At 34.3% G+C, this 24,185-nt stretch overlaps 1 protein-coding gene across 1 annotated transcript; it reads left to right on the top strand.

The window, feature by feature from the left end:
- The first annotated feature begins 1,118 nt into the window (after positions 1–1,118).
- LOC126814222 (serine/threonine-protein kinase H1 homolog) lies at positions 1,119–23,571 on the top strand. The gene is made up of 2 exons (XM_050539246.2): positions 1,119–2,380; positions 20,217–23,571. Exons 1-2 carry the CDS (start codon positions 1,430–1,432, stop codon positions 20,562–20,564), a joined length of 1,299 nt encoding a protein of 432 aa, XP_050395203.1. The 5' UTR covers positions 1,119–1,429; the 3' UTR covers positions 20,565–23,571.
- Positions 23,572–24,185: the final 614 nt, after the last annotated feature.

Below are 24,185 nucleotides of genomic sequence, written 5' to 3'. Positions count from 1 at the left end.
GTGAAGGATTCTTTGTACGTGATCCAGCTATAATGACCAATTGGATTAAGACACACGCAACCAATAGATTACCGTAGGAGTGAAGCACAGTCGGCAATTATCACTGTAGGTGTAATACACACGCGACCAATACATTACCCAAGGCGCAATACACAAGCGACAAATAAATTATCGCCGGAGTATCTAGTGGGACTATTATTACCCCTGGAGTTATACACACGCGACCAATAGATTACCACAGGAGTAATACACATTTCGGTTTCATTGAATATATCACGCGACATCTGATAATTTATCTATATACGTAAAATTTACATTTCAACGTAACAAACGTTTTTCTAATGTTCTGCTTGAATTTTACAATTAGTATTTACATATATTCATTTTAAATTAAAAACAAAAATATGGAGAACACTCACATATACCTATATTAATGTTGTTTTTGAATTCAAGATTTTAAAAGAGGTATATATATAAATATAATTTCATAAGGTAACTAAAAAAATCAACCGTAATGAAATGATCAGCGTATTTACAACCCAAGGGAATATTCGATATAATATGATGGGAGAAAAATTATACTTTGTATCACAAAAGAACTTTTATCTCATGATTGCTGCGAATAGCGATGTATCGGCTTCTATTCAACGTTTATAAAAATGACTGCGAGAAACGTTGTTTAACTTCTTAGATTTATAATTACGAAATAATAATTATTAAAAGAATACAGGTTTGGCACCATGATTCCAGTAAATTATAATTCAAAAGAGAAACTTTGTTGAAAAAAGTTTCTTGGTTATATGCCAACTATTGAAACCAAGAATGGGAATCGGTTTTTGGCATCATTCCATATATAAATCTAGTCATTCCATGACGTCGAATGCGAATTAGGTCAATATTCCAAACCTTTTTTTTTTCATTAAAACAAAGGAAATGATTGAGTGTATCAATTCACATAGACTGCTGGGGTATATCGAAATGTTTTAGTGTGGAGAAAAGGAAGTTGGATTTTCGAGTTGAAGAACTGTAGAACTCTGAGATTTTGTTGTTATAACAACTCGTGACGTCAAGATATGATCACGTGCCTAATTCTGACCGTGTCACAATAAGTCCTTGTTTATTTGTAGATATATATCCGCCTTACCAAATATCTCTGGGGATGATCGGGATAATGTTCATAATTTATGCCAGATACACGCTCTCATAGCTCAAGTCCTTGAAATATCAATAAAATTACCACGCGCACGCCTCCTTACAGGTATATTGATCGAGGAATCAAGAACTACTTGCAGGCGCGGAGAATAGCAGGTGCTCGGCGGTGATGTTCTTTGAAGTCTGTAGAGAAAAGTATGGTGGAACCCATGTGGAACTAAAATAACGGTAAACTTTCGTTCGGACCGCCTCTGTTCACTTATTGGAGCCCCTTTCTATGTGCAGGGGGGATGAAGAGTTTTATCAGTCATTGTTTCGACACGCAATGGGATGCGTGAATAGTAAGTTAGTACCCGAAGCGCCGCCGCCGAATGCACATTTGGTGGAAACAGTTTATGGGCACCAAGATGCTAAGAATAAAGCAAACCGTACGTCAAAAATCAAACAAACACAACTTCAGTCGAGAACCACCAGGGACCCAACAGTCACAAACGCTCCACCCGGACAGAGGACAAATAAAAAGGTGAAAAAATATCGGGACAAATTTGATCCAAGAGTTACGGCAAAATATGACATTAAGGCGCTAATTGGAAGGGGTAGTTTTAGTCGAGTCGTACGGGTTGAAAATAGAGTGACTAGACAACCTTACGCCATTAAAATGATAGACAGGGTTCAAGGAAAAGAAGTTTTCGAATCGGAACTCAATGTTTTACGACGTGTTCGGCACAAATATATTATACAGTTAGTTGAAGTTTTTGAAACTCCCGGAAAAGTTTATATGGTAATGGAACTAGCCACGGGAGGTGAACTTTTCGATAGAATAATTGCCAAAGGAAGTTTTACAGAAAGAGATGCCACAAGGGTATTGAATATGGTGGTAGACGGTGTTCTTTATTTACATGGATTGGGAATTACTCACAGAGATTTAAAACCGGAAAATTTATTATATTATCATCCAGGACATGATTCCAAAATAATGATAACAGATTTTGGATTAAGTTCTATCATGAGAAATGGGTCTGAAAATTACATGATGACTACCTGTGGTACACCTGAATATATTGCTCCAGAAATTTTGGCTCGGAAACCTTATGGGTGCCAAGTGGACTTATGGGCTGTTGGAGTTATAACATATATTTTACTCAGTGGAACAATGCCATTCGATGATGACAATCGAAGTAGACTTTACCGACTCATCCTCAAAGCAAAATTCAGTTATATTGGAGAGGTAATATAAAATACATGTAGTTCATAGTGCTTGATTAATTGTGTGAAGAATGGGCGAGCATGTTGATTGAGGCTGTTCAGTTTCAGTGAAATTTATTTATTCAGTTGGTTATTTTCACTGGTTATTTTAATCAATATCGGAAATTAAATAATTGGGTAGTAGTGTCAATGCAATTATTTGGTAATTTAGAGACTGACATGTCAAATTTTATTTCTATGGTTGGTGTGCATGTTTTTTCATCCCAAGCAAATATGGCTAGAAAAACTTTGCATTCAGACCTGCAGGTGTTACACCTGAGTAATGAGAACCAGGATTCAAACCCGAGACATTCCTGTGTAAGTCCTTTGTCATAAGTACGCAAACATTGAGGAAGTTCCCTCATTCAAACTAACATGTACCGGTAGACCTACAGTATCCCAAATGGGACATGTACAGATCTAGGAACCACCACCCCCAGCCACCTTCACATCATGAAATGAAATAGGGGTTTAATTAATGCTCTACTGTGCTATTTCGAATTCCAGCTGTCAACGGCAATATGTACATGGGACCTCAGTTGTTTGTCCTATTTGAATGACATGTTGTCCCTTGCCAGGCCCTCCGTCCTATTATGCTTCAGTGTAGATCACTTAATTTAGGTCTTACCAAATTATCGAAGAATTATAAAAATGGACAATGTAGCCTATTTCACACATCTGCACTACCGACATTTTGCCACATCTTGACAAACCTCATACAGTCATTGTTTTATAAGGCGAGCGATCGCTCTCGAGCACCTGCCGCTCACCTGAATGTCGACCGAGGGGAGTTTTTTTTCCCTCCCCTTAAAATTGAAAATCGCTCTCCTTTACATAGTCATGGGGGGTTTATTATCATTTATGAATCCAAGAATGACCCCCTAACATACAGTTATTGATACTTAATATCAGATCGCTCTCCTTAATTTCTAAATCACTCTTCTTATCAAAACTGGGAGAGTTTTTTGAGGGGAGCGATATTTTTAATTCGTTGATTGAGGGGAGCTTTTTTTGGTCTCCTTTGAAATACAAACAACAACGACTGCTCATATACATGTACATCATGTTAGCGAAAAGCACTACTATACTTTTTAGGGAGGTGGGTGGCTGAATGTTTAATGCATGCGCGTTGAATCAGAAGGTCTGTCATTGAGTCAAGTGGCATGGTTTTGATTTTTGATTGTATGTGGCAAGGATTTGGGTCGCCTGTCCAACTTCCGGGGTTTTCTCAGGGTCCTCCGGTTTCCTCCCCATTGAAATAAAACTAAACCATATGTTAGTGCCGAAATGACCTAGTTAAACCCATTCTTTGAATCATATTTTGTACTCTCGTAACAAAGCATTCTATAGTATATTTCAATATCAACTGGTTTCACCAGACATGTTTTTACTTGCTTGGGGAAATTGAAGTATCCAACAAGATTATTTCCACCACAGAAATAGGATATTGTTATTAGCAAATTCCTTTTTTTTTAAAAAAGGCATAAGCAAGGTTAAGAGTGACAACCTCAAGAATGACCTTCGATTATGAATCCAAGGTACTAAATGAATGAATTAATGAATGAATGAAAAAAGGGATGAAGTCATTCTTTTCTGCACCAATCAGTCTAATGAAGACCATAGAGTGTGCTATGACAAATTTTTTCCAAATAGCAGTTGTATTCCAACTGTCAAGGTTTCTTTAAGTGCACACCTGGTGTACAAAGGACTTTGGTTTTTCATCTTATCCAAGTGACTAGATTAAACTAGAACCTCCCTCCTTCACTACTGACAAGGGGAAACCACACTTGACAATTTGGGGGGAACCTTCTCGATCAACACTGTGACTAAACCCCAGACACATTGGTTAGTGAGCCATCACCTCACTCATTGAGCCACTGTGGCTTCCATCCTACATGTGTTGCTCTGTTCTTGAAAACATGATTATGAACATTATATTAAGTAAATATTTTCAGATTGTTTGTTAGATTGCATAAAATATTAAAAATAACACACACTTTTATTGTCATAAACTTCTTTACGATTTCTTTCAACATGCATGTACAAAGAATTTGTAAACATTGCATTTTTTTATCTTCTTCATTTTTTTAAGACAAGATCTATTTTTTCCTGGCTTGATTGATGCTAAAATGTAGGCCTACACAAATTAATTATTTCAAATCTGATTAAGACAACAAAATCAAAATATCAACTATCTGTACCTCCATATCAGATTTTGACGAAACTTGATATATAGGTTAATTGGAACGTTACATATGGATTATGGCGCTTGATTGTACGAAAAATCACATTTTTAGCTTGTGGACACTCTAAGATGTCACAGTTTTTGTCAGATTTTGATGAAACTTTAAACATACATTATGCAAGAGCTAAATCTACCTATTGCAGGTCTTTCTTTAGGCCTGAAATGATATCTAAATTATTAATTAGACATTAATTAACTTATCCAGACCATAATCAACTCTCGATGTCATCGCTAGGCTGCATTATTTACTGGATTTGAATCCGATTTGCTGCTCAACACTCATTGATGATTTAATCCAAAATTGGATAATCAAGACTATGTTTTTGTATCGTACTGACTTTAGTAGTGATGATCGAGGCTAATATCTCGGTTCAGAGTGGATCAATTTTACTGAAATTTTTTAGCAAATTCCATTTACATTATGTAGTTTTTAACTATTATTGTGAGAACTGCCAGCTTTTTATCTAATCTCCCATAATGCCCCTTTAAATATATGTTTATTCCCACTTATCAGAACGTAACTTGCTGGATTATGGCCCGTGATTGTCAAAAAAAATCATGCCTTTAGCTTGTGTACCCTCGAGAAGTCACAGTTTTTATTTGATTAAAAAAACTGTTTAAATATATCACCAGTACACCATAAGAACGGTTGAGTTAGAATTTTGTGAAAATCACAACAAAATTGACCAACAAAATGGCCGCTCCGTATATATGCTAATAGTGTAAAAGTATGTAATACCAAGATTGTGGACCTTTTAAAAGGTCACAATTTGTATCCAATTTTGAAGAAACTTAAAATATATGTTTATATACCAAAGATCTGGGTTCCTTTCGATACCTGCACATATCAGAATGTAACTTCCTGGATTATGGCCCCTGCTTGTATGAAAAATCACCTTTTTTTAAGCTTGTGTTCTGTCCATATCTTGGAACCGCTTGGGGTTTTTTTTCTTTTTAAATTATGTAGTTCACATTAAACAGGCATTATGCAAGAGCTAAGCTTGCTTATTGCAGGTCTTTCTTTAGGCCTTAAATGTTATATAAACTATTAATTAGACATTTATTAACATGACAAGACCATAATCAACTCTCGATGTCATCTGAATGATCTGATGGGTACGATTTTCAACAGATTGGAATCCAATCTGTGGTTTAACAGCCATTGATGATTAATTATAAAAATGGATAATCGCGATTTTGTTTATTATTGTAACAATGTAGGCTAGATTAAAATTTTCATTTGTTTTGTTTGTAAATGTTTATGTACATTATTTGCCATATTGTTATTTATCTTTATTTATGTACCGTACATATTTATATTGTATACTGTCCTAAATGGATGTTTCAGTACTATAAAATCTTATCTTAATAACGGTAACAATGATAATCGAGGCTACAGTGCTATTACAATGAGGATTTCTCGGCTCTGAATAAAGTAAATTGACTGAAATTTTCAGCATATTCCTTTACCATATCTATTTTTTAACTATTATAGCGAGAACTGTCAGCTTTTTATCTAATCTTCCATAATTCCATGTTAATATGCTGTGTGAAGTGGGTACATAAACAGGTATCTGCATACACTTAAAATTTTAGACTCACAGACGAAACCAGTGTTGAGATGTTAATGATCATGTACTTCTTTTAAAAGTTAAATTGTATCATTTTATAGTGTGGGTCAATTAATTGTCTTGTCTTAGAAAATTGTTATGGACTTTTCTTACTTTTAAAAATCTTTTGAATGTTGTAGAGAGAATAGTTATCAATGAATATTTTCTTATGCACTCGTATGCGACTTAAACTCGATCGAAAACGAGCAACATTTTTTGCTAATCTGTAGCAAGTGTGAAGAAATATATAAAACTCATTTATACCCAGCCTTCACAGTCAATCCTGAGATTTCCTACAATTTTCTTGATCTCTTTAACCCAACAAATTCAATTACCAAGGCAGTGCCTTTATAAGCGTTTTTGGCTTTTGATAAGAGATCAAAATCAAATTTGGTGGCAACTACATGTAACTGAAACCCCTTAGATATACATGTACTATACTGTTTGTATAAATGTATGAAATGAAATGAAATGGGGTTAACTTCCTACTGTTCTGCTCCAAACTGGGTTAATGAAGACGGGCATACGCCATACAGTGTGCTATGAGGGAAATTTTGCCCGGACAGCGGCACGATGGCCTACTCTTATATCAAATTCCAACTGTCAAGGGATCTTTTACGTGCACGCCAATGTGTACACAGGACCTCGGTTTTTCGTCCCATCCAAACGACTAGACAGCTGTCCTTGTCAGGCCCTCAGTCCTGCATCACTGACAAGGGAAACCACGCCGGAAAATTGGGATGAATTTTCTCGGCCATTGTAGTGATCGAACACCCGACCTCCAGGCTAGCAAGCCAGCGTCTTACCCACTTAGCCACCGTGATCCCATATAAATGTATGTGTTTTCCATGTAGTATGTATTATTAAATGTATATGACTATGTCTAAGTGTATATGCATGCTATCCATAATGGACGTTTTGATGCAATTAATATCTTATCTTCTTACACAGTTTTTATGGAGACAAACAACCTTTTGTATACCATTTTGTTTTACACAAATTTTCATACAGAGTTATTGCTCTTGATCAGTCACTTTAAAAATCATAAACACATGCTAGAGGTTTTAACGTTATAATCCAAACAATTTGAAATTAGTGTTTCTGTTTGTGAGACAAAAATGTCTATTCCCTACAACACGGCTGAAATAACGTATTGGTCTGGAGCCACACAGCTATGCTTTAGCAGTTTTCAAGCATTAGTCATTATGTGTTTCATCAATTTTTCATGAATCAAAATTTCTTTAAATTGACTAATTAAAACAATTAAAAGCTGTGTAATAAACAATGTTTACCGCCACTCTAGAGTTACGGTACACTGCTTGATTCACAGCATTTCATTATTTGTGCCATCAGTTTTTATACGCCCACATTGAAATGTGGTCGTATATTGTCGTCGCCCCCGTCCGTCCGGCCGGCTGTCTGGCGTCCACAATTGCTTGTGGACGCTCTAGAGGCTAAAGTTAATATCCGATTGACTTTAAATTTATATACAGTGTTTAAGGCCATGAGATGAAGAAGCCTATTAATTTTCAGCGATTTCCGATAATTACTGCCAGAGTTATGGCCCTTGATCACTTCAAAAAATCTTGTGGACGCTCTTGAGGCGAAAGTTAATATCCGATTGACTTTAAATTTATACAAAGTGTTTAAGGTCATGAGACGAAGAAGCCTATTGATTTTCAGCAATTTCTGATAATTACTGCCAGAGTTAAGGCTCTTGATCACTTCAAAAAAATCTTGTGGACTCTCTAGAGGCCAAAGTTAATATCCTATTGACTTTGAATTTATACACAGTGCTTAAGGTCATGAGACGAAGAATCCTATTGATTTTCAGCAATTTACGATAATTGCTGCCAGAGTTATGGCCCTTGATCACTTCAAAAAATCTTGTGGACGCTCTAGAGTCTAAAGTTAATATCCAATTGACTTAAAATTTATACACAGTGTTTAAGGTCATGAGATGAAGATTTTCGATAATTACTGCCAGAGTTATGGCCCTTGATCACTTCAAAAAACCTTGTGGATGCTCTAAAGGCTAAAGTTAATATCTGATTGACTTTAAATTTATACAGTGTTTGAGGTCACGAGGTGAAGAATCCTATTGATTTTCAAAGATTTCTGATAATTACTGCCAAAGTTATGGCCCTTGATCACTTTGAAAATCTTGTGGACGCTCTAGAGGCCAAAGTTAATATCCGATTGACTGCAGATTGATACACAGAGTTGAAGATCTTTAGATGAACAAGTATATTGATTTTCAATGAATTTTTATGACTTGGAACAGCTAAATTCATGATACAGTATTAAAAGTTTTGTATACAAAACATTAGCATGGGGCAGAACTTTATAAAAACCAAACAAATTCTAATGGTTTTCTGAGTTGTTGCTCTTAATCAGATTTTAGTGTATTATAAATGTTTCATTACTGAAAAAAGTAAAAATATGCGACAACTCTTGTTGACTGCCCGGACGATTTAGCTGCTGTGGGCGTATGTTTCGTTGCCTGGCAACCTATCTTTTGGAAGGTTAAATAAATACCTGGTGTCCGTGAATGCAGCCGTAACCATCGGATTTTAATTATTGGTTTATTAGGGTTTCACACTGCGTAGCTTGTGTGAAACACTATTGTTTTTGTTAAAATTATTCTTATTATTATTAAGCTTTCATATTACATATGAAAGCTTATTGTTTCTGTTAAGATTATTATTGTTATTTTTTTTTTGTGTTTTGTCCACAAATCGGATTTCTCAGAATCTAGCCATAGGATCGTTCTGAAACTTTTACCTATCCCCCCAAAAATGGGTGGTGGCTGTTGATTAAATATATTTTCAAAACGTTTTACGAATCCGAAATCACCGAATTTTACGAAGGAATGCATTTGACCTACAATGCTGTAACTTTGTGACTATTTGACCTATTTTACCAATTCTTTTTTCTTTGAGTATCTTGAAACATTTACTTCAAATCTGCAATTTCGGATTTTGGCATTTCGAAAATTCGTCGCTGTCATTTCGAACCGGAAGTTATTACCAATTTGACAACTTCTTTAATAGTTGTGCGATTTTCGTGAAATTTAGAATGTTAGTAGATCTTGCCAATGCGACTTCAATGATGTCCTTGGAAATTTTCTAAATTATCTCCCCTTGGTGAAATTAAGGATCAAAGTTTTCAAAAAAATCGTCGAAATATAGGTCAGAATGACCTAAAAAAAAAATTCGATACTAGACAAGTAATTACTGATTCGTACACAAAATATGGAGTTTGTCGATCGAACCGGAAGTGCCACCATCTTTAAACGTGAAAAATCAAAAAGGCTTTTTTGCTATTTTACTTACAGACTCGGGCGTCATATTTTCGGAATCCTGGAAGGAATGTCTAAAAATCTATCGGATCAGAATTTTGATTTCGGTCACGTGATGGTCACCATTTTGAATTGAAAATAAAAAATAGAAGCAATTTGAAGGGCCGGGACTTTGGAACACAAGAACTCTCCTTCTAATTAAGCTAGAATGTTCAAACTTGGTGTAGGCGTTCACTAGGTCAATGTCATGATTGAGTTCAAAGATGAGCATTTTTTGCCTAGGGTAAGCAGAGATAAGCAAGCTGATTTGTTGATTCTTTAGGGCACGATGACATTGGTTATAATGAATGGAGGGCGATGAAACTCTTGTCAATCGAGAGGCTAATAGCTGGCCTGTTGTGTGAAATCATTGTATCATTTTTTGAAAATGTCCGGGGTAGCCGAAAAAAGGAGATCGAAATCCAAAAAGTCGTATTTTTACGATTTGGGGCATTTTTAGAGGTCGTGTAAAGTAAAATAAAGCATGCATATACATATATAGATGGCCAGCAAAGTTGTCTTGTACAGAGAGAGAGAGAGAGAAATGGGGTTTAACGTCCACTCAACACAAACTAGGTCATTTTGGGACTAACATACGGTTTCAATTTTATTTCAATAATTCGCTTGCGCGTATGGGTCTTTAGCAGTGAGAGGAAACCGGAGTTCCCGGAGGAAACCCACGAGGTTGAGAAGACGCCTCTATCTCCATGCCACATACGCTCACACCTGGGATCAAAGCCACAGCCACAAGCCAGAGGTGACCGACCAGCTAGAGGTCGAAGCGCGGCACTCTAGGCCATCACAACCCCCCTTTCTTGTACAGACCTGTGCATGTGTAGTCAATGTGAAAATGAAAAAAAAACTGTTAAAGAGACCGAATTTGATGTTAATACATTTAGTGACAGTGATGATGATAATGAAGATTAACTTTGATGACATTTGATGTGCAGAGTAACTGTTTAATTTTGATTTTCAATGATTGTTTCACTTTAATAAATAATTTCACAACTGTTCATCCTGTTTTCTAACCTTTCCCTTCATTCCAGCCCAGATACACAATTATTTTTTTTTAACTTATATCTACATGTATGTTTGTAATTTGACCATTAATCATATCCGAAATAGTAGTTCACAGCTACATGTACAGTTGTAAAAATACTGTAGTGGCTAATTGAAAGGGAACATGTATGTGGGTTTAGAATGTTTATCTTAGTGGAAAAAAATCATGTGGTTCAATGCTTATAAAGTGCTACTGATCTCCATTATTTCAAAAGCATATCACTCAACTACTGTCAAACATATCCCCTGGCTAGAATATGCTACAAATCGACTCTAGCATGTTCTATACAAGCGATAATTTCTGAGCAAACATCCAACAACCAACCCTAACAGGCCTTTGAGATCCAACAAACAAAATAATTATTGGGCTTGTTTGCCCACACCTGGTCTTATGATTCATACAAGACCTGATAGTCTATCAATTACAGGCATTTGACAGAAAGGGAGATAATTCTTTTTTACCGTTAATGGATTTCCACAATTCTTTATTCACCCATGACATTTGTGTTTTGAGCATTTTTATTTACATCAAAATCTGTCCAATAAACTGTTCATTGCCAAGGATGAAGGCATGAGGTGTTTTACCAACTATTTAATTTTATGTCAACTTCAGAATTGTTAGTACACAAATAGCATTTATTTGACAATTTTGACGAATTTCATCTGGCCCTACATCAATAAATTGCAAACATTTTGCTTGGAACTCCCAGATTTTGTCTTCCTGGCATCATAAGCTTTCCAAAAATGTATAGTTTTTCTTTTATGGAAGACCGTGTAGCGGAGTTGTGTTTCTAAGCTAGCTAGAAATTTTGGCTGCAGGCCTACACCTCCCAAGCTAAATTTCCCTCATGTCATCCTGTATAGCAAAGGCATATGCCTGTCTTAATTAACCCAGTACTAAACACAATTTACTTGTTTAATTTTTCCAGCATTTTTCAGGATAGCTGATGGGATGCGGGTCAAGTTATGCCACTTGTCTATTTAATTATTTACCAGTGAAAAATCGAATTAACTTCACCAAATTTTTACTCATTATAATGATTTTTTTTTTCTGTTCATATTATTTCTATGACATGTGACAGTGACTGTGAATATGAAAGCTTTGATATCTGCTTAGCAGATCTAGTTCTTATTATTATTATTATTTTTTTTTTCCAATTTGATTGTATCTCAGAAACTACTTGTCGGATTGATTCGATGTCTTCGCTTTTACTGGAAAAGTGGGTGTGACTTAGAGATTAAAGCTATTTCGAACGTTCTGCGACAATGCGAAATGTCCGAAATCGTCGAATTTGTCGATTTTTGAAATATTGCCGTAATATTAACAATAATCGTCGGATTTTAACATTGGATACATTTTGACATAGCCAGAGACAAGGCACATAGCACATAGCCATGGTTCTTTAGATTTTTGATTTTCCACGAATCGTCGGAGATATTAGGCGCCAAATTTTGAAAATTTAAATTTTTACAAAAAACTTTTTTATTCATGAATATTTTAATGTGGTATTTTACCCAGGGTTAAAGAGTCATCTGATTTGACCAAAAATGGCACCATTTTTTGTCATCGTAAATTTCCTTGACCCCCATTGGCTAATTCAGTTTTTCAGTCCTGGATTAATTATTTATTGCTCGTTTTGTATAAAACAAAGTTCATATGCTCCGTAATCCAAAATGTCATTTTTTTGGTTACCGGTAAAGTTACCTTTCGGCAACGGAAGTGACGTAAATTTAGCAAAAACTACAATTTTGACAGTTCGGTACCACTTTTTGAAAGCAAATATTATTTTTTCAAATCTGGTATGACTGAAAGTGTGTGCCCTGTAAAGGCGCAGAAAACATCGGGCTCAGTTTTTTTAATTTCAATTTCGTTTTCGGGTCATTTTGATTTAAAGGTGAAAAAGGTGAAAAAATTAGCTATTTACAACCCATTCAGGCTTTTCATATTTTAAAATATTTCTTCGCAACTTTCATAAACTTGTAGCATTAATCCATACGAAGAGAATCTATCTCAAAATTAGTTTGTAATATGAGCAGTTGCCGAGAAATGGTCAATTTTGCATGAGTCACTCTTTACGCTATTGTGTCTGTAAAAGAGTCAATTATTATTGGATTTTCATAAAAGTGACACCATTTGATGCATAATGTCAATTGTGACTAGTTCAACTCAATTTAACATTTTCCATGTCACCGGAAATGACGAAATTTGGGTAAAAACTGTATTTATAGCCTTAGAAACAAATAATTTATTGAAATGAGTCGTATTTGTTGTTTGTTTAATATTTTGATATTTGATTCTAATCAACTAATAGAATGAACCCATACGATCATATAGGTATCACAAAATGGTTTCTAACTTGTTCAGTTGTAGAGAAATAGGTAATTTTCAACAGGTCACTTTTCAAGGTTTTTTGTCCATAAAAGTGTCAATTATTATTCGATTTTCATGAAATTTTCACTATGTGATACCTAATGCCATTTACGATTTCATACAAGTAATTTAAGATTTTCATTATCACCGGAAGTAACGTCATTTTGGCAAAAACTGTATTTTTAGCTTTCAAAACAGATATTTTATTCAAATGAGTCTGAGTTGTTATGTTTTTAAAATTATGATATTTGATTCCAATCAACAAATAGAATAAACCCATACGATCATACAGATTCCAGAAAATGGTTTCTAACTTGTATGGTTGCAGAGGAATTGACGGTTTTCTACAAGTCACTTTTTAAGGTTTTTGGTCTATAAAAGTGGCAATTATTATTCGACTTACATAAAATTTTCACCATGTGATGCCTTATGCCATTTCTGATTTCATAAAACTAATTGAATATTTTCATTATCACCGGAAGTACTGTACACTTACATGTAACAAATATAATAAAATGAATTGATATTGCTGGATTTGGTTGATTCGGCGTCCATTTTATTTGATGTGTGCAATTATGAGGTGGAAACCTGTTTAATGGTTTCATTGGTACCGGAAGTGACATATGTTTAGGGTAACGTGGCACCGGTGAAACCCGTCATTACTGCATCGCAGTTCTAGTTGGAATTGAGGTTAGCATAGAGTGGGAAATCTGTTGTAAAACATTTAAATAAGGCTATATTATTGGACCACTTCCAAGTTGCTGTACTCAAGGGTTGAAATAGCAGGAAAACGTGCTTGCTGTTGTCGCATACCCCCACAGCTTCAAGGAATCTAAACAGGAATGTTTTCATCCATTTCATTTCTGACGTGCCCCCAAAATCTGGAATTCAGGTTGACACAAGAGTAGGATTTGGGTTGCAAAGCCACATAATAAGGCTATATAGTGGACATCTTTCAAGTCACTTTACTGATAGGCTGAAATGGCTGAGAAACGTGATTGTGTCCGTAGAATTTCCTTACACGCTTCTGTGCTGTTGGTGCTGGGCACCAACTGCCTTTGGTAGCCATGACTTTCAATTTTTCAAGCATTCAGCACTTGTTGTGAATATAAAGCATATCAGTTATGTATTGACAGTGTTTGAGAAAGCTGTGCAACACTTAAATAGTGACCGTTTCCTCCAGCACATAAATGTTGCAAAATCATGTGGACATTCTAGAGACTAAAGATATCAACCATTTGACTTAAAATTAACACAAATTTAATTCACATCATTCATGATACTAACAATCCTATTGAAATCCTATGATTATTCAAATAATCCTATTGATTTTCATTTATTAACGATCACTACGTGAAGAGTTATGGCCTTTGATCACTTTGATAAATCTTATCGATACTCTAGAGACTAAAGCCATCATCCAATTGTCTTTCAATTCGAACATATACATAGGCGTACGAGCCGGGGGGCAGGGGTGGTTAAATTTTCAAAATTTTCTCTGGGAGGGTGAGGCCCCCATACCCCGCGACGATTGATTGGTTGTTTGGAATTCGGGTCAGCCAGGTAGGCTATATTGGACCGAATTGAAGTTGTTGTATTCACAGGCTGGAATAACAGTTGATCTTTTGATTGGAATTCGAGTCAGCCATTGTAATTAGGCTTATTAGACCACATTGAAGTTGCTTGTAAACGGGCTGAAATAGCAGGAAAACGTGTTTGCAGCCGTCAAATATTCCAAAATTTTCTTGTGGGGGGGGGGGCATACAAGGTAAGCTCTGCTTCTTCGCCTCGTGAGGAAGACCGGCGCCAAAATTTTTTAGGGCATTTCGGGTTCTGCCCCCCTAACTGTCATCGAGCCCGTACGCCTATGAACATATAGGTTTTTATTTAAACAGAAGCATATTGATTTTCAACCATTTTCAAATTTATGCAAAAGTGTTTAAGTCTGTGAGATATATTTTGTTCAACTTTGCAGGGTTATGGTCATTGATTAGTCTGAAAAATCTTTTGGGTGCTCCAATCTGATTAAAATACAGATCTATATTTCATTGCGTTTTTTTTTATACTTTCGATGGTCTACACAACATGAAGATCTGACATGTTGTACTCGAAGGTCATGTCAGGGGTTGTACAAGAGGCTTTTGACCCTATGACATCAGACATTGATTAATCAATCAGTGTTGGCGTTTCTAGTGGTTTACCCACAGTTCTGTGCATGGCACGCTAAGAAGTCGCAGTGACAGACTGTTCAATTGGCTTATCCCTCACTTCAACCAAAAGGACGGTAATATAACAACTCTTCCAGATCCTTTTGTAGTAAATTGTGGGCGCTCTAAAGAGTAAAGCAATCTTCATGGGTTGCTGATCTTATTAGCCTAATTAGGTGGTGTGGGCATATGTTTCGTCGTGCCATCCCAATGTCTAATTTGCCTCGGTTCAGGCTGTAAACATACAAATGCAAAAAACTTGTCATGGCACATCTTCCAGTATGCCAATGTGGGGGATCACGTGGCTAAGTGGGTAAAACGCTGGCTCGCTAGCCTGGCGGTCGGGTGTTCGATCCCTGCATTGGCCGAGAAAGTTCATCCAGATTTTCCGGCGTGGTTCCCCCTTGTCAGTGATGCAGGACAGAGGGCCTGACAAGGACATGTATACATTGGAATTCACGTAAAAGGTCCCTTGGCAGTTGGAATTCAATATAAGAGTAGACGATAGTGCTGCTGCCTGAGCAAAATTTCCCTCATAGCACACTGTATGGCGTATGCCCGTCTTCATTAGCCCAGCATAGGAGTAGACCAGTAGGACGTTAAACCCCATTTCATTTCATTTCATTTGTATACCAATGCTCATCCAGTACAGATGTGCCAACATCTCCAATCATGTCATTGGAGAAGCTTGATTTTTGGTGCAGACAATCCCAAATTGATGCAGACGTACAGTTTTGCCAGTCTTGATAAATGATGTTATGTGAGCAGAATCATGATGTAATTATGTCACCTGTGATGATTGGTTGACATTCTTGTCTTTACTCGACTGACACTTTGCAAAGAATTGAGAGAATTCAATCTTGGAACATTTAATCGAGTAACTACATAATGTTATAAAAATAAAATACCTAACATACATGACTACCAGTACAGTTGGCACACTTAATTGACAAAATGAAAACCATATCCATGGTAGACCATTGAGGCATTATTGGAGTTGCTACCCTAGAATTAGATTTACTCAAGATTTATACACTGTTATGGAAGTAAATAAAGATAAAATCTTTTTCTTAGTTGTTTCCATGTGTAGTCTTTATATTTTCTGAAGTCATTTGACGTCTGATATAGGCATATTGCAGTTGAGTATGTGTGATCGTTTCGTAGTGGATTGAGTTGTTTGTTTAGTTCTTGTTTTACTAAGAAAGGAATGAATCTGTAAAGCCCTGATCTCTTGAAGACAAATTTTGTACATGAGGTGTACATATAATTTGCAGCAGGAGAAACTGTTGAAACTATATCTCTATGCATTGTAGCCTAGAATAGACTTTGACCTGTTGAGCAGCCATGTTGAAATAGTATATCTTCTGTTGTGTGCATGAAGATAGGAAGAAGTTCAGTTTAGGTTGTTAGACTGGGAGGGCTTTCAAGCACTAGGAAACTTTGTGCTATAAATAAACTGACACATAAAGAAATATAGACCATTTTGTGCTAAGCCACAGGCTTTTTATACAAACTTGTTTTGACTTTAGTGATTTTTCGAAATTAAAAGATTTAAAAAGTAACTCCTGATGTAATAAATCTTTGTTCAGAAAACATTATCAATTAATGGTTTATCTTGTACATGTATATGAGTACATAATACATACATGTATTCATACAGTCCGTTACTACAAACTGATGTAAATCTTGATATCTAGAATAAAAAATATCTCAATGGCATGTAACATCGCCACACCCATTTGTTGGTATTAAGGATAGTGTATGTGATCCTACAACATTCATCCTTCAAAATTTTTATTTGCTAGTTACATCCATCACAAAGGACAGTATACAATCATATACAAATAACATATATATCACAAAACAATATATAGAGAAACTCCTAGTGTGTTTTTTGGTATAAAAAAAATATCAACACAAATAACATATATAGCACAAACAATATTGAGAATCTCCTACTCGTCTTTTTTCATATAAAAAAAAATATCATCGATGAGGAGTGTTGATATTTTTTTTTATATCAAAAAAGACGAGTAGGAGATTTACATGCACAAATAAATAAATATAATTCTTGGCTATAGATTTCACTTTTACTGAAGGTGCACTATTTTTTGACAGCAATTTAACCATTGCAAAGTCCTTTATATTGACCCAGTGATTCCATCAAGGTCAATTTAACAAAAATAGTTCCTTTCTAATAAAAAAGAAGTTACTTTTAATACAGAATGAATTGTTCTTTGAAAATAAAAAAAGTAGTACCTTTTTAATTGACCTATCAAATTCATGTAAAGCGATACAAGGAGATGTCGCAGTAGATTATGAAATTTATCACACAAGGGATATCTACTGTAGAATGTGTTATTGGGTGATGAAATTAATAATACATCATTGATACTAATCATTTTTGACTTACAGCTTATAGTAGATTAGATTATATTAGATTAGATATTTTTTATAACATAGAGCACCCTTTTCGGGCAGCATGTAAATTATACATTACGGTATGCATGATAATACATTACGGTATGCATGATAATACATTAAGAAAACTGGATGAAAAATACATAAAAAAAAAACTGGATGGAAAATATATAAAAACTGGATGAAAATTACATAAAAAGTGGATGAAATGTACATTTATGTACAATATATAAGCCAAAGTTTTGAATATATGTCATAGTCGCTTCAACTAAGCATGAAGAAGAGGTCTTTGAATTGTTGGTTATAATATTTTGGTTTATATAGAGGTGGGTGCCACATCCCTTATTTGGAAAGCATGTTGCACAAAGCTGCACACATTTTTTCCTAGAGCAAACGGCGGGTTAAACATGTTTTTGAAAGAAAATGGATACTTTTGGATCTCAAATGCCCCATAAACAATTGTCTTGCAGAGTTCCTAACAGTGATTGCTGTTGAGGGCAGTTTGTGCAAAACCGCAGATTTGCAGGTATATTCTTTATCGCCCTCTCTCTAGAAGGTATGGCACCGTAGCGTTGATATTCTTTTTAAACCTATAAAATGTTCTTAGTTTCTTGTTGTCTGAAGAGCATAGATTGGCATAAACTTCATTGAATTTTTCTTCAAGGCATTTAGTATTTTGATTTGATGATGGAATGAACGATGATATATTAAAAGTATTTAACAATTCAGCAGTGGTTACTGTCCAAGATAGTTTAGGGTTAATGGTTGCTAAAGTGCTATCCTCTTTAAAGGAAGCAAAAAGAATTGGGTTATTTTTACTGAGTTGTGGGTAGGATAGACGCTTAAAATATAATAGCATTCTACGATAAATCAACTTGTAGCAGGAATATTTGAGCTTCGGCTAAGCAGTCAATATTTGATGCCATTGTAGGTTGTGCTAAAATGGACTTATTAATTTATAGTTTAGTAGATGAAAAACCATATCTTTGAACTTCTTTGATATCTTTGATGACATAATGGGTTTGAAGCTCCCTGATCCTATGCCAGGTCTGAAGCTCCCCTGATCCTATGGCTTGTTTGTGCCAAGGGCATGAGTGTAAGCACTATGTGCAAATGTATATTAGTGGCAGGTACATTGTATAGGACCCAATTAAGAGCCATAGGAAAGTTTATGCTGTTCCATAAAAATGGTGCTTTAGATGTGAACAGCCTTTATTCTTGCTGTAAGAGTTCGAAAGTAGATGATGTAAAATAAATAATTTGAAAATTTCATTCAAATTACTCTATTGCAAGCGAAGATATTAGCCTTTGAAGGTTTGACAGACGTGTGCAATAATTTCAACCACCGTACTGGTTGATTGAAGCTAAGTCTCGGTCCTCCATATTTGATTAAATCAAAGTATCTCTGGACCATTCTAATTTATTTCATATTGGAGAAATCTGATGCTATCGAGAGTTGATTAAGGCCTGGATCAGTTAATTAATGTCTAATTAATACTTTAGAAAACATTTCAGGCCTAAAGAAAGACCTGCAATAGGCAGATTTAGCTCTTGCATAATGCATGTTTAACCAAATCAGAAACTTATATTTATTCATTTGTTATATTTATTAGATACAAAATAAATGATTAAATGTACTTATTTAGTACTCAAGAGTATTCCCTCAAGACTGTCCCAAAATTCACGAAAAGAATTCAAAGTTTTCACTTTCAGGTCCCTTTATTTAGAATTTAGCCTTTGTCAACATGTGTATGAAATTAAAACAGTAAACAATATTTTTTGGCAATACTACAGTATATACCGGAAAACAACCAGAAAACACCATATTATACTGAATACCGGAAAACACTAAATACCGGAAAACACACTAAATACTGGAAAACACCCTAAATAGGTAACCCAGAACCTGGTCATCTGTTTGCGGGGAGTTAGGGTTAGGTTTAGGTTTTTCCGGTGTTTTCCAGAGGACCAGCGGTGGGTTAGGGTTAGGTTTTTCCGGTGTTTTCCAGAGGACCAGGCTCCGAGTTACCTATTTAGTGTGTTTTCCGGTATTTAGTGTATTTTCCGGTATTTAGTGTTTTTCCAGTGTTTTCTGGTATTCAGTATAACATGGTGTTTTCCAGTAGTTTTCCGGTATATAGTAAAGCCCATATTTTTAACTAAATCTTGCATCGCTGACTTTTTGTCATTGGATTCCTCGTACAGTTCTGTATGTGTGATTGCAAGAATTCAGAGATTTACAATATTTTAGTCCTTAAAAAGTTATTTGCCAAGATGTCACCAATGGAAAGGGTGGACATTTATCGCATAGGGTGGACATTGCTATTATAAGATAGGACAAGTAATTCAGACATTCAGAATCCTATAAATAGGTTGGACACAATATTTTGAACTGTATACGAAAAGCAAGCAATATAATTTTGATAACAGTATTAGCCGTTATAAACCGTCCTGCTCCAACTGCTGCTGACGTGTTGGTGTATGATTCTTTGCCTGGCAACCTGTCATATTTAATGTCGAAGAAATAATGTATAATTTGTGAAAATGATCTTTTTTTTATTTGCAGCATTGGAAGGATGTGTCCGATTCAGCTAAAGATTTTATTGGAAAATTATTAGTGCTTGAACCTCATATGCGTATAACGGCCATCCAGTGTCAACAACATCCTTGGCTTTTAACAAACGCATCTGGATCTAGCAATAAAAATCTTCACCGAACAATTAGTCAAAATCTCCTCCAACGGCAGTCAACCCGGAACAGTGCAAAAAGTGCAAAGTCGGGTAAATCAGTTAAGAGTAATCGTTCAAGGGGATCGCTGCGCTCTGACCCTCACAGAGTTCTCCCGGAAGAAATCGATGAACTTCACAAAGATCCAGAAGTTTTGGCTGATATAGCATCTTTACATCAATACTAGGATGGAATTCTGTAGTTAATCAGGTGTATCTTTTACTTACAACACTTCTTTATTAACAATAAACTTTAATTTACAGTATGCAATTATCAAGGATGGCACTAGATTATCATATTGATCTTTGTACAGTGGTAATTCTTACAGATTTGTGTCTGAAAGGGTAAGGTACTGTGTTAGAATGAGTTATATGTGATCCAAGTATGCTATTTGTACAGAATTCACTTTATTTTTATACACATTTAAATCCACATTAACATTTGAGCAATGAAAATATATGGTATTATCCAAAACAGGTCTAATGATGCTGGCATTATTATAGATAGTTGGTATTCTGAAATTTAGAATAAATTATTAAACATTCAAATTTACTAAGTTCATGCAAAAAAACATTGAATCTCAGATTGTTTATTGTCCTGGTGCATTTCCTATAAATGGCAAGTGTTTATGAAGTGTGGTTAAGTTATTGCAAGACATGGTAAATATGATAAAAATATATATCTTGGTTGTCTCAAGAAAACAAATTGATAATATTTATATATATATATATATATATATACATGTATATATATAATGTATGTGTAAAATGATGTTTATTTGTAAATACCATAATTATATCTAAATATATATATATGTAAATGAAGTTTTATATTGTCTATTATAATATACATTAATTTGCTTGTTTAATTTGTAAATAACTATAAATGCTCTAGTGCAACCAAATTATCTTGTAGTGCCAAGCAATTATAATGTTCTTTTTTTTTCTAGATACATATATTTCTTGGTGATACTAGGTATACCAATGTTATTAATGTTTTGTTATGTTTTATTATAATGTGATAATGAATCATTGTGCCGTCATGAGATGAATCATAAACGTCTGGGTTTACTCTGATTAAAATCGACTCATTGCAATGTTTAATCATGTAAAGGCATTGATTAGTTGATTGATTAGTGAGGTAAATTATTAATGTACATGAATCACACTTTAATTAGAATAGAATACAAGCCTTCTACTTTATTTAGGCACATAAAACAGTCATCTGACCCCAACAGATAAATACAGATAAGATTAACAAACAAATTACCTAGTGAACTTTAAAATTGTGTTATTTTACTTGAATTATACAAGATTCTTATCCAAAACAAATCTTTTCTATATGTTTAAACTGCATGTTATTATGTATGCACAGTGATTCACTATGACTTGATATGTTTTGCAGTTTATTCAATTGAATATGTTAGCTAAAGCTAATAGTGTTCAAAATTGAAGAAAATTATTGTCAGTTTGGATAAAAAGATACTAGATTCTACCTCAAAGGGGGTGAAGTTGATATAGCTTACAATATTATTCATTAGTCATATCAATTATAAGATTTTTTTTTTTAAATCACATTGGAAAATGTTAATTGAATTTAGACATGTATTACAAGGTTAATATCAAGTTGAAGCCGTCCTTAGGTACTTTGTTATTTTTGCCAATTGTTATATTATTACACTGTGCCTAAGAGTTTTCAGGTCTTTCTGGAAATTTTACACAATGCATTTTCCGTCCATTAAAATAATTGAGTTGGAAGTAAATAGCCTAGATAGCAATTCACAAAAATCAAAACAGCTCTTCATAGAAATTCGATGAAAAGTTATTAACTAGGAGAATTTCCATGAAACTGTTTTAATTAATTTGTTAATTTCAAGCACTTTAAATTCTTGTGAATCATCAAAAAATCAATTTTAGTTTACTTTGATGTATAATGTATATCAAATTATTAGTTTGTTCAGTTTGTTATTGTAAAATTAAAAATTAGATTAATGGTTCAACTTATTATCGTAAAATCCAGCCATTGCATAAGGGTTTTCACAATTTTAATCTTTCCGGCAATTTAATCTGTTCAATTCTGAGTGGATAGTCTAAGATTTGGTACACTAGACATGAGTTTTTACGTCTATATATTGATAAGTTGACAAAATTATTAGTAATGGAACATTGATCTCTGAAACTTTGAAGCTTATGAAATAATCTATAACAGTAATATTCAGAGCATAAGAATATAGTTCACGGTTTATGTTAACATTGCCTCTGGCAGTACAGTTGTTGTCATTAATTTCATGATGCAATAGCAATTAGTATTCAAGAGGAATTAAACCGTAACTTTTGTTTGAATAAAAGAGGATACATTATATATTTTGTATTCAGAAATAAATTGGTAAGTAGAGTTCTAACAATAACTGTCAACAGGTTATCCCCAAAATCTAATTATCTCAAAGGGTAAACTATATGAACATCTCACTGGATACACTGTGGTCATCCAGAGACACACTTAAAAGGGCCTAAACTTAAGGGTTACTTTAATTTATGATCTGTCCTATTCCTAAAATAGTTACAGCACAATTTTAGGACCCTGTTGATATAAGTGAAAAGTATATTGAATTGCACATTTTATCTTGAGCATTATGAATAAGTGACTGAAATTTGAGTAGAATTTGTTTATGGCCATATATCAGAACTTTATGACTCCTCGAAAATATTAATTATAATTGAAATAATTAGTAATATAGTTAAAAGTATTTTCTAAGGAAACAAACCGGACATCGGTTTTTAAATTTTTAATGATTTGAGTAGATCCATTAATGTTAAACTAAAAACAATATTGATTATGATCTGAAACAGAATTTCTATATATATATATATATTTACACACATTGCAGTGTATTTAGGGCAACAATAGCCCACAATGATAGAATAGAAACCATTACTTGAGATTACTTTATAGGTATTATGCTTACAAAACCATTAATGTCTTCAATTGTGGCAATTTATTGATTAATGTATTTGTTAATTGTGAATTTATTTGTGGAGAATTAATTTCATGTAGTGCAATCAAAATCTGATATTTGCTATGTCCAAATTTGTAAGATGTGTTAAGTTTAATAAAAATTCATTTATCTGTATAAAACTAGTCGGATTTATAGTATTTATATATAGATAAAATAAAAGACAGTTATTTTAATACTATTAACATGATCTATAATATTTGGTATTAGTGTGATCTATAGCAAAACAATTGTGACATAAAGCTGTATTGATTGATCTATATGCTGGGAAGACTAATTTATAATTAAAAGTACTGCGCTGATTGTTTATACAAAATCTCCCAACTATATACTGTTATGGTTGTCACCTCAGTAACATTTCCAATCATAGTATGTAGAACAATAATCAGATTACAAGCTTAGCTTGTTTTCAGCCTTTAGAGTGAAGTCTTTTTTCCCTTTAACAAAGTATGACAAAAGATCTGATCTATTGTCTTGAAGAATACCAAGCACTTTAGATCGATATTACAGGTAGTATAATGACACCGAAAGAACAACGGAAGAGTTACCTTTGTGTTCTTAGTAATAAGGAGTACTGGTAAGACCTGGATCTGTAATGATGTCATATCATACTGAATGTCTGCTATGCTTATTATTATACATGAAAGTGGTTTGTGAACTAATGAAATGATTAAAACAATCTGATCAGTTGTTGACATATCACTTGTAAGGTTACAATCAATATTAATGTAAGACATAAAAACACATCATTTGCATTGAAAATCAATACACAGTCACCTTGAAACTGAAATAACC

Source organism: Patella vulgata, chromosome 3 (assembly GCF_932274485.2).
Source record: "Patella vulgata chromosome 3, xgPatVulg1.2, whole genome shotgun sequence".
NCBI classification, from domain to species: domain Eukaryota; kingdom Metazoa; phylum Mollusca; class Gastropoda; family Patellidae; genus Patella; species Patella vulgata.
This window is presented reverse-complemented; position numbering and strand designations above follow the sequence as displayed.

Coding starts and splice junctions, on each gene's coding strand:
- LOC126814222 (XM_050539246.2), top strand. CDS start 1,430: ATGTGCAGGGGGGATGAAGAGTTTTATCAGTCATTGTTTCGACACGCA. Junction 2,381..20,216: donor AATTCAGTTATATTGGAGAG/GTAATATAAAAT, acceptor TTTTATTTGCAG/CATTGGAAGGATGTGTCCGA.